The following is a 12713-nucleotide window of genomic DNA, read 5'->3' on the forward strand; positions in this document are numbered from 1 at the left end:
ATGGTCCTATCACAGACTTTTTCTTCTTTGTCACAGCCGTTACACTTCCCTGTCCTTACCGTAACAAAAAAATAATAATATTTTATGTTACATAAGATTCCAAAACATTTGAAATCTTTGAATTGAAAATTTAGATACAAACAACATTAAACTGGAAAATATCACTGCCGTCACAACATCTGTCCTTACGGCAACAAAACCTATGATAACGGCAGTGACCGTAACGGTAGTGACAGCAACTAATAATATCAGTTTTATAACAATAACTGGTCCCCAAAGTTGACAGAGCACATGGTTTCAAATGATATCCCCTACTGTCTACGGTACTTGGCATTGTTTAGCTTCACAAAATTAACTGGTTTCAGCGGTAGCCACCATAACGGTTAGGACATGCAAAAATCTCAGATATCATTTTGTACACACCTTTTTTTGCAATGAAATTCAGAGAAATGATTTTTTTGTGTCATTGTTTGACTGTCATGTTTCCTCACTGCCATTGGTTGCAAACATGAAGTAGAATTAGAAGATAGTACAGTTTGGATGATGTTACGGTAGGGACATCAAACTTTGTGACAAAGTTTGACCTTTTTTTTACAAAATGTTTTCCAAATAAAAAAAAGGCCAAACCATGGCAAGCATGTAGCTGTTACATCATTAATTATGATATGTTAAAAATTTCCTTTGGAAAAGATAAAAAAGACCCAAAATAATTGAATCGCAAATCGGCCACTGGACTTGTGACAACATGAAAATTGAGTAAAATTGGGTGGTTTTGGGGGTTCAAACTAAATATAAAAATATTTTGTTACTGTAAAGTGTAGAATAAACTGAGATAAATTAGATACCATAATTTTTTTTTGATTTTGACTTAAGTTTGTCGGGTACAAACATATAACATAAATATACACAAATTTTTAGAATGACTCTTGTACAAAAACATTTCTTGTTTGTGTTATAGTTTTGTGGGTAACAGTATTATTAAAGGTATTCTCTTTACCTGTTGTCTGTGTAGGCCAGGTTGATGAATATGCATATCGCGTGCATTTCATGTTAGTGGAAATCGTTGTGATATTATTGGGGATTTTGATTGGCTGATTGGATCATCTGTTTCAATAAGATGATACCTTGTGGTGTCTGAACATGTGAGGCCAAGTCAGAGTTGACACCAGGTTAGTTTATATTTGGTTGTACAAATGGTTTATAAAGTTGTCAGCCTATAAAGTATTGGTAAGGTAGTTAAGCTACTGTTCTAGGCTAAAAACGTCTATTTAAACATTCTGTAATATTAGCATCTTAAAAATGTAAATTTTATGTTTAGCAAAACTGGTTGAGGCTGTAAAGTATTCACATCTAACGTTGTATTCCATTGTTATTTTATTCACACATGAATTCTTTGCAAGTTTTCTAGAGTGTAGAAAGTGCTCACTGTGATAATGACTGCTAAGAATGTGATGTGTAAGCATGTGCTACTTATGGATGTGCTGTTGGATATGTACAATTGACCATTACATTTTACTAAGGTTTTTCATCACGCTGCCATCGGACAGAGATAAAGGAGTCACTTTGTCTTAGGCCTAGAAAACAAACGTTGTGGTTCCGATTACCTGACCGACCCTTGAATTCTGTTCCAACCCTATTTATTAAGGCCAAACAAATTTTATTTCTTGTTTTATGGATCCGACTGTCGTATTCTTTCAAGAATAAGAAAAGAAATAAAAATTAATTTCCCCCTTTAAAAAAATAAAATATTAATGTTTTTTATTGACCAAAAATGTAAACTTACAAGAAAATGTTTTTTAGATTTATTTTGTTTGCCCCATATTCACTTCATAAATTGCCAAAAGTAAAATACTTTAGTATTTAAAAGGAATGTTACTTTGACTGATGATTTTTTTATAAAAATATTTTCCTCCTGCCTTTATTTATGTTTTCTGAGGACAAAAATCCATAAAACAAGAGATAGAATTGGTCTGGCCTAAAAGGTATGAATAAAAGAAGCTTTCAGATGCCATTGTTTTTCCCCGGCACCAAGAGACATCGCTCATTCTGATAGACAAAGTCAACATGATGGCCACAAACTTGATTGAATAAACCATTACACGTTAATGAATGTGTTACTGTAATTCATGAAATTAATGCGAGCATTTTATTAATGCGAAAAATGCGTCTGTACTCTACTCGCATTATTATAATGACGCATTTCAGTCAAACCATGTCTACTTTTGAGAACTTAATAAAAGACAGAAAAGGTAAATCTCTTGTCATCTTTATTGTCTTCAGGTTAGCAATCATCATAACAATACAGAATATAACAACAATTCAGACATCTCTCATAAAATTAATTTGCAAATGAGCACTAATGTGCGTGACACTACTTGATATCGATTGAACTTCATTCATCGGCAAATTTTGTAACAATAGCGGAGGTGTTGACACTACACATATACTACACACCAATACAGGTCACTTCCTCATTACAGGTATCTCAAGTCAATTATCACTGGTTACGATCACTAGTCATTGTTCAAAGTCACTCATGCACATCAGTCAGGCCGGACATTCTCCAACCACACTGGATCATTTCGCGATCTTTGCTCACCTTTGAAATCGCGGCTTCCATCAACCTGGTATGAAGAGGCTTCATTACGCTAATGCGTAAATCAACACGTGTCCTTCTTTGACTCCGTCAAATTCTCCGACACTTTATCGGTGTACCAGATGATAAATTGGTCCTTCATGGCCAACTTGAAATCACCATTGACTGACAAGTCCATAGGTTGGAGCTCTCCCGTACATCCTGCAGGCACAAATCGCACTTCGAAATGTTTTTTCTTCAAGTGATCAAGGAAAGATGCACATCTATGGGCCGCAAATACATAAAAAATCACAAATGATTTTTGTCTCACACCAAGTCCAAGTTGTTTTTTAACTTTCTTCGTGTATGGAATCAACACATTATCCACATAGGTAAGTATGGTATCCTCAGTACTCCAGTTATTGGCCGAGTGAGTCACGTGCCAATCGTCTGGAAAGTTGTGATTGGCCTGGCACTTGTTTGTTGTACCTTGGTAGATGACTTGCGGGGGGAGTAAGGTTCCTGAAGCGGAACTGCAGAGAACCATGGTGATTTCACGTTTGTCTTCAATGCCGATCACGTCCACTTGTTTTGCACCCTGTTGGGTTAATGTCCAGCTTGACACAGGCACAATTTTAACTCCGGTCTGGTCGAAGTTAATCACAAGGTCGGCTGGAATCGACTTTGACTCGACTGTCTCTCCTACCGCTTTGATAAACTCTTCCTTCTTGTCATCAAAATCAACTGGGAGCTTCCTGGATGCTTTTGTGGCCTTCCTTTTCACAAACTTGTAGCGATTTAGGAAAGAAAATTCAACCACGACCGGTCAAGCTTAATGGGACCTCCATTTTCATCTAGCAAAGTCCGGTTCTCATGCAACACTATACCCCTAGCAATAGCCAAAATAATGTTTTGATTGATGATTCCACCTGCTGCTCTAATCTCCTTCACATGTTCATATACAAGTCGGTCTAACTCTCCTAACAGTAATGGACAGCCACATGACTTATGGTCGAGTTTGGCGACGTCTTCATCGGGTTTAACACTACTCTTTGCTGCAATGTACGCTTTCTTCATAACACGTACGGCACTTTCCCCTAAACTAACATCTAACACTTGACTAAAGTGCTTCGCCGCATGTGTGTTTCCATGGTCTACTGCGTACTTGGCATCTTGGCTCTTGTCTCGGGTGAATAGTGGTTGTTGGTCCTTTTTCTCTTCATACCTCTGCAAGACGTAATTGCATCAGGGTTGTAGTCAGACATCTTAATGATTTCCTTGTTGGCCGACTCTATTCGCGAGGCTTTCTCAGGTGTCTCGGCTGTCGTGGGGACTGGCAAGCCAACAGGCTGGCGCTTGGTCACAGTAATATACTTCAGCATGATTTGACAGTTTGTGACATTGCACAATTACCAAGGTTTTTTATATGGTACCATGTGTCACCTCAATTTCATTTGAGCATTTTAGACTGGACCCTCGCACTCGCATTAAATTCATGATGCATTAATTTCATGATTTACAATATTAGTTTCTACTTTACTTCTAAAAATAAATGTTAAAAAAAACCATCCTACCTACCTACCCTCAATTTCAAAGAGGTGTAATCGGAACCACAACATTTTTTTTTTATTTGGCCTTATAGACGAGTGAGCTAATTTTGAATATGAAATATTAAATATGTACCTATTATACTGAATTCCTACTACAAACCCAGTATCGTTATCTAAGTGAAATAATTGAAGGGGAAAACTGTTTGTTATTCATGTATTTATTTATTCTTCAATGTGATCATGTGTTTTTTCAATTGTCTCCCTTTCTTTCCTCATAAATTACATGCTAATGAAACTGTGATACCACTGTGATATGAAACATACTGTTATTCATATTTATTATGAAATGTTTACAGGGTATTTTTCTTCTGCTAATCTGCTTGACAATAAATGGATTCACACCCCACAGCGAGTCGTGTTTTTTCGGCATGAGCTGTTACATACAGACCAACCTTAAGTCTAAGATCATTGTACATAGTTTTTGTAGGACAATGTCTGTTTCACGCTACTAATCTGCTTTTTGTTCAAACACGTCCTTCCTTTCTTGATTAACAACAAATGATGTGTGCAACCCTGTTGAATATGCATGAGCGACACATGTCATAAACAGGGAACAGGTTTTCACCTGAATTTGACAAACAGGTCCAGTGAATAGTGAGTTAAAAGAAAACTGTGATGTGCAAATCTTGACTTAATGAACAGCCACTGACCTGTGTCCACCAGACCACAAACACAAGGCTGACCAGTCTTAATTAGTGTTTTGTGGCTTGAAGTATATGCATGTTTTCTTCAGAGTCCAGTCCACCTTGTAGAACAGTGGTTAATTTGAGCCCATGAATTTACATATATTTTCATTCCGATGATACAAGCAGTTTTTTAACCCAAAGTAGACCAATTCCCCCAACACTTTTTCTTTTCAGGAACATTAAAACAATGCTGATTTGTGGGTGGACTCCTTAATATATACTATTAGTTATTAGAGGACATTGAAAATTATTTCAAACTGACCTCTTGTGAGACTGTTATGAGTTCGATCATTTCAATCAAAATGTGTGACCATCTATATCGAATCTCATTAGGGTTTGTCGGTTTTACAGATGCCCATACTCCGTACTGAGTATTCATGTTTGGAGACCAAAGGTAACAGTTTATAATAAGAGTAGATCACTGGCACTGATCTATGGCTTCAACCCTGCTGTCTAACATTGCCACTTCGGACTCATTAGCTGTCGTGAGACGAAGTGAGACTGGGCTACTATCTCTAATGACAATGGACATATACTTTGAAATATACCAAAGAGTTCATGTTAATTAATTTCTTCAACTTAAACAGGCCAACAAAAACAGCGCTGGATGCCTAAGGGATGTCATTACTTGAAAATACTCCCGATAGTTACAGTATCCCAGCAGTTCAAGCATTTGTTCACTTCTGATGCGTGGATGATAAGATAACTCAGAATGATTTGGATCCCATTTCTGTATTTTGTACCCTTATATTTAATCATGTCATAATGTCATGTTAATTGACTTGTAATATGAAAAATACACATTTGATAAATTTGAGGCCATAAAATAACCCCCATCTTGCAATTGAAATAATTTTAAAAACATACAAAAAACACTAAGGCAATTATATTTCTACAATAATTGACTTTGGTGCACAACAAATATGTGTACATATAATTTTGGCAATAATGAAGTTCCATTCATATTCACAAAACTGCTATAAGTTGATAGATTGCTAATTGTTATCTAAATAAATAATCTTTTTTAAGAACCGTGGACATCATGAAAATAGTTGTCACATGTGTTATTTCAGCTGACCAATATGAATACTTTACACCTTACACCTTAAGTTGAGAAACTTTCATGATTTGCTATATCCTGAAATGCTACATATAGTTTACAAAATTAGATTGTTAAAAGACATCTGACGTTGAACTCAGTTCTTTGTCAAATGCAGACAATAACATTTTCCATGGTAACGTCAACACATAAGATCACGTACAAGAAAAGGTTGAATAAATCTGACTGATCACAACAGCACTCATATTTTCCTCCTGAATCACATCTACAAAAGGCCAAGAACAAACAATGTGTTAAATGTGTTTAAATATTTTCCTTCAGAGAGTATCAAGAAGTCGCTGTCCTTGTTACTACCTCCAATTTTGGTTAAATATGGTCCACCTTCGGTCAGGTTGTGTCACAGGTAGAATTCTTTCATCAAGCCCAGAAGAACCTTAAAATTATAATAATCGACACAAGTTTAAGGCAAATTTACGATAGTTTTTTTATCAAAATCCCCTTCATTCTCAAAAGCTTAAGTTGTACAGTAAATACCATGATTAACTCTTAAGTTCTATTTTAATGCTCTATGTATCATTACTAAGATATCATTGATGTGACTTTCACATTTTAAAAACAGCAAGGCATATAAATTTTCCATCAATATTTAAACATTTCATCAGGTTTTAAAACAGATCCCCCCTCTTACAAACCAGGAATAAAGTCATCAAAGCCATTAAACTAAGAATGAGTGAGTGAGTTTAGTTTTATGCCACAGTCAGCAATATTCCAGCTATATGGCGTTGGTCTGTAAATAATTGAGTCTGGACAGTCAATCCAGGGATCAACATAATGAGCATCGATCTACGCATTTGACATGTGTCAACCAAGTCAGTGTGTCTGACCACTCGATCCCGTTAGTCGCCTCTTACGACAAGCATGGGTTATTGAAGCTCAAGTCTAACCCAGATCTTCGCAGGTCATTTAACTAAGCGCATGTAGAACTATGTTGTAAAGGTACCTAGAGACAAGGGATGTCGCTTAATCACATTGAAATATCAAGTGCATTTATCCTGATGCAACATAATCTACATAAATTTAATAAAAAAATACTGTGTTATATTACATTTCTTGTGATATTGCTTTCATAGTCATCCCACTTCACCTCCTAAATTTCTAGCAATGCTTGTGTCAATTTATTTCTAAGAATGTACACCATCTTTGAAAGTGCTAATACATTTTCCTCGATTTATAAATGAAACACATCTTGCCGTTGTTGATTTTTTTTTACCTTGACATTTATTAATCATATCATATCAGCGAGTTGAAACTTTGCTTGCTTTGATAACATAATCAATTAGGAACTGACAACACACATAAAAGTTAGGGCCCACTTGCACAAAAAAATCTTAGCGGTATACTTATTGTAAATCATTAAGATTGCGATCTTAGGCTTCACCCACAATCGCAATCCACTTGTGTAAAGTGATTGAAGGCTAAAACATCAAAACTTACAATTAGTCTTAAGTAGCTCAGATTGTCAGTGACAAAATAGCATTCAAGTTGGGATCTGTTTCACAAAAGAAATCAACCTTTTGTGCAAAAATTGTTTTTTTATTTCGTCAAAACTGTATAAGTCACCCAGATAATTTAAACAGTGAAATTGATTACCTCAAGAGAACCTTTACCGTCCTCAATGGCTACCCAGCCCGTCTTGTCTCCAGGACTATCACCAAAACGCTTGAAGTATCAGAACCGCGCCTCAAGCCTGAACCATCCCCGATCAGGATCACAATACCCTACGTGGGACCAGTCAGCCAGCAAATAGCCCGACTAATCAAAGCAAAGCGGGCTTTGATATAACTTTCTCTAGCGGTACAGCAATTAAGACACTCCTCCGGGCAAATGGTAGAGGATCTTGCAATGGAAGCCCCAACCCTAGAGGATGTGTATACCAAATACCATGCAGCTGTGGCGATCAATATATTGGCGAGACTCTCAGGCCCATTAACACCGGGTTGCTGAACACAAGTCATCAGTATGCAAACAAAATGATAAGTCAGCTATATCGGGCACAAGGCAAATAACCCAAGTCATGTAATCATGTGGAATGATATTAGGGTGATTTCGAGAAATAACAATGACTGGCGTCCGGAGAAAACTACAGGAAGCTGTCGAGATAAGGAGACATAAACCAGCAATTAATCGCGTGATCAAGGTGTATACCTGCCAAGTCGCGTGGGACCTCTTGATTAACTTTTGATGAACTTTAGATGAACTTTAGATACAAGAAAAAACGAGTCTACTATTCTTTTTGGAAAGCCTGCTATCAAGTAACCTTTGTGTAATTAGCAGTTGTTGTGTATTGACAATTCAACTTTCAACTCTATTATTTAGCATGAATTTCATCATTATGTAACTAACTCACTTATACAGTACTCTCCCTAGTGTACTGTGATGTCACTTGCATTGTGAAGTCATAACTCAGTAATGACGTCACAGTGACGACGTCATAGTCCTAACTGCCAGTTCACCTGATGAAGGGACCTGGAATGGTCTCGAAACGTTGTGAGAGAAATTAAAAAAGAAGTTTAATCCATAAAAAATATCTTGTATAATTCAACTCGACACTTCAACAACATGGAGAATGCACCACTGATTTAACCTCAGAAACATTGTGACTTTGTGGTAGTGAAACACATTACAATCGAGTCAACATCTAAAAGTACTATTCCCATCTGATTCAGGCTGGAAGAAGTGTTACTATTATCCTAACAACTAGTTGTGTGTCTACAGTATTTTGTGTGATTACTGCCAAAATACAGGATTTATGGTAATATAATAGACATAGATTTGTAAAAATAATTGAAATTTGAAGGTTTTAAGGAGTTTCATTAAGAGTACTTGATGCCAGAAAATTTCTTTTGGAGCTTTCAAAAGGTAAAATTCCTCGGCATCTGTTACTAAAAAAAATCCGCTAAACAGAAAACATAATATTTTTCGACATGTGAGTGCAAGATACTAGTAATCAGTTCAAAGGCATCTTCAACAAGGAAATCAATTTACCTGCAAAAAATATATTTACATATACGTTTTGAAATATCAGAAACACATGTAACTAACTTCTAATGTAGTCATGCTAAATTTCTGTTTCTGTTCAGGAACAATGGGATTACTAAGACAAGTGGTTAAAGCGTTTTCTCATTCTGCTGAAGACCAGGTTTGATGTGTGAAGAGCATTTCTTGTGTCCCCACCATGATATTGCTGAAATATTGCTAAAATCTAAACATTACTAACTGTTTCTGTTATTTTCTTTTTACTCACAAATACAGAATATTACCTTTGATTCCCAATTTAATAAAATCAGGCAATACAAATAGTTCATTATTCTACCATTATCAATGTATTTTCTAACTTTCCAATTACAATAAATGCACCACATTGCAATTAAAACCAATAATTGGTTTAACTATCAAACCAAAGGCAAACAAGTTACAACAAGAAGACAAAGTCATCAATATCCCCCGCAAATGGCAAAATACGCTTCATGATTATGTCTACGAGTTATGATTATGTCAAATATTTAGGTGTGTATATAGAAAAGTGGAAGGAGAGTATTGAAAGGTTTTTAAAGTTCTGCTCCAGAAAGGAACACTATCACCAATTTCAGTCTAAGTCAAACTTGTTGCCATGGAAATGCCAAAAATATTTTATTCAGAATTCCAAAACTACCAAAAGGTACCAGTACACCACCAGATCTATCTATGTGCCAAGTTTGGTGAAGAAATAGTGAACAGTTTTAGAGTTCAGCTCCGGAAAAGAGCATTACCACAATTTCAGGCTAAGTCAAACTTGTTGCCATGGAAACGCCAACAATATTTTATTCAGAATTCCAAAACTACCAAAAGGCACCAGTACACCACCAGATCTATCTACGTGCCAAGTTTGGTGAAGAAATAGTGAACTGTTTTAGAGTTCAGCTCCGGAAAAGAGCATTACCACAATTTCAGGCTAAGTCAAACTTGTTGGCATGGAAATGCCAAAAATGTTTTATTCAGAATTGCAAAACTACCAAAAGGCACCAGTACACCACCAGATCCATGTATGTGCCAAGTTTGGTGAAGAAATATTGAACGGTTTTAGAGTTCTGCTCCGGAAAAGACAAATGTGCACGGACGGACGGACGGAGTCCATTTTAATATCCCCCACAAAACGCGTTGCGGGGGATAATAACAGTTGCTTACATAAATGCTGTCAGGGTTAGCCAACAAATCAAAGCAATGGAAAAATACAAGACAAACCTTGAAATGCTTAATCAGAGAACAGTGTTTAAATGGAGATCAGCTGATCATTTCATTATCACAAGATTGTACAACAAGAGTCATCAGAAGATGACATATCCCCCCGGCCCCCACATCTTTGAAAGAACAAATCATCTGACAGTTACTTAAAGTCCAGCTTGATTTTAGACTAAGTGCAAATCGTTTCCATGGAAATCATGAAAAAAATAAATGACAAAAATCTGCAAATAGCAAAAGGCACCACTTTGGGATCTGCCTCACATATCTGCCAAGTTTTACTGAAAGATATTAAGAAGTTTTCCAGTTGTGTTCCGGAAACGAAACCCATCCCTTCCTTTTTGGGGCTAAGTTCGAATCATTTCCATGGAAACCGAGAAAATAATGAATCACAAATATCTGCAAATAGCAAAAGGCACCACTTCAAGATCTGCCAAGTTTTGCTGAAAGATATAGAGAGGTTTTTGAGTTGTGCTCCGGAAACAAAGCCCACCCCTCACTTTTGGGATTAAGTCCGAATCGTTTCCATGGAAACCGGGAAAAATAAAAATGCCAAAAATCTGCAAATAGCAAAAGGCACCACTTAAGGTTCTGTTTCATACATCTACCAAGTCTTGTTGAAAAATATTGAACGGTTCTTGAGTTATGCTCCGGAAACGAAAGCAATCCTTACTTCTTTAGACTAAGTTCAAAATGTTTCCATGGAAACCGGTAAAAATAAAAATGCCAAAAATCTGCAAATAGCAAAAGGCACCACTTAAGGTTCTGTTTCATACATCTACCAAGTTTTGTTGAAAAATATTGAACGGTTCTTGAGTTATGCTCCGGAAACGAAGCCCACCCCTCACTTTTGGGACTAAGTCCAAATCGTTTCCATGGAAACCGAGAAAAATAAAAATGCCAAAAATCTGTGAATAGCAAAAGGCACCACTTTAGGATCTGTTTGATATATCTATCAAGTTTTGTTAAAAAATACTGAATGGTTCTTGAGTTATGCTCCGGAAACGAAGCCCACCCCTCACTTTTGGGACTAAGTCCAAAACGTTTCCATGGAAACCGAGAAAAATAAAAATGACAATAATCTGTAAATAGCAAAAGGCACCACCTTAGGTTATGTTTGACATATCTACCAATTTTGGTTGAAAAATATTGAACGGTCTTTGAGTTATGCTCCGGAAACAAAATGATTACGGACGGACGGACAGACGGACGAGGCGACGACTATATCCCACCGCATTACATGCCGGTGGGATAAAAAGATAAGGTTATTTTATAAAAGAATCATTCAAAAGACATTACAATACTGAAACATACCTGGCAATGGTATTTTACTGACACTGTCCATATCAGAAGCAGCTTGTGCATTGTCATCATTCTTCTTACAAGCTGAGTGAACTTCAGCACGATGAGAACCACTTCCTGGAATCTCTTGCAAACTTCCTTTCTGACCGTCTCCACTTAAGTCTTGGCTGTCAGTGCTCACAGACTGCTGTTGGTTTTCATGGGCTAATTTTGAATGCTGCTTGTGTATTTCTGTCATTTGATCAGAAGATCCTGCATTCCCTCCAACAATTACCCAGTTTTCATTACTGGACCCGGGGTTAGGATGATCCTTATTGAGATGACCAGAATGTGCCATTTTGGAGGTTTTGAGATATGCCTAAAATGAATAGAAAAATACATTATATTATCAAGATTAGTAGCACATAGAGGCTAATTTTCCTTTGGTCTCAGTAGCTCAAGACCAGATACAGCACCAAGGCAACCACTTACGGGAGATATATACCTTTTATTACTGGTCAAGCAGGAACATCCCAGTACCACCTGTGGGAGGAGTGAAGCATTACTGACATGCATGCAACAAAGGTGCAGAGTGTTTAGAGTTATGTCATATGAAATATATATTAAGAATGATGACAGCCAGTTTGATAAACAGGTATGTGTTCTAAACCCTTAACTGAATGCCAGACTCGTGCATCACATGATATTTTGAAGCTGGTCACCATCTGTCAAGTCCTTCAGAAGATATGTACAGTGGACACTCTAAATACTTAAATGGTCTCATGCATGTATGACAGGTATAACTGAACATTATCAATAATGATAATAATTCTTAGAATACTACCTCTAACACTTGTTTAATTTTAATGCTGCTGCTGGATATCATAAAATTTGTTGTCTTATGATGTCACTTCCGATTAATGGTACAATGTATATATGATGACGTCATGATGACCTCACCATGACATTACATCCAATAAGTTCTTGTCTACCAGATGAGAATACAGAATTATATCCCTTTATGGATAAACATTGCTCATTGTTTTATCATAATTTTCATATGCATATGGCTCCACTCGCGCCCCAAGCTTCCACGCTCACCTCGGCGACCCTCCCACTCGTTGCGGAGTGACTCCCCTAGAGGGCTTCTTTAGTGCCGCAACGGTCCAGTATAGCTAGGCTGCTAACTTCATACCAGTATCAGTTTTTACCTCCCTAGTTAG

At 36.8% G+C, this 12713-nt stretch overlaps 1 protein-coding gene across 1 annotated transcript in view; it reads right to left on the reverse strand.

Annotated features, from left to right (window-relative positions):
• The window catches only part of LOC124274711, a 73933-nt gene that overhangs the window by 47585 nt on the left and 13635 nt on the right, over positions 1 to 12713 (reverse strand). The window contains exon 4 of the mRNA XM_046710079.1: positions 11524 to 11869. Coding sequence (XP_046566035.1) covers positions 11524 to 11848 — 325 coding nt within the window. The 5' untranslated portion in view covers positions 11849 to 11869. The remainder of the gene's footprint in view (positions 1 to 11523; positions 11870 to 12713) is intronic.

The sequence above is a fragment of the Haliotis rubra genome, unplaced genomic scaffold, assembly GCF_003918875.1.
Source record: "Haliotis rubra isolate DU_JTF1 unplaced genomic scaffold, ASM391887v1 Scf1041, whole genome shotgun sequence".
Lineage (NCBI taxonomy): Eukaryota > Metazoa > Mollusca > Gastropoda > Lepetellida > Haliotidae > Haliotis > Haliotis rubra.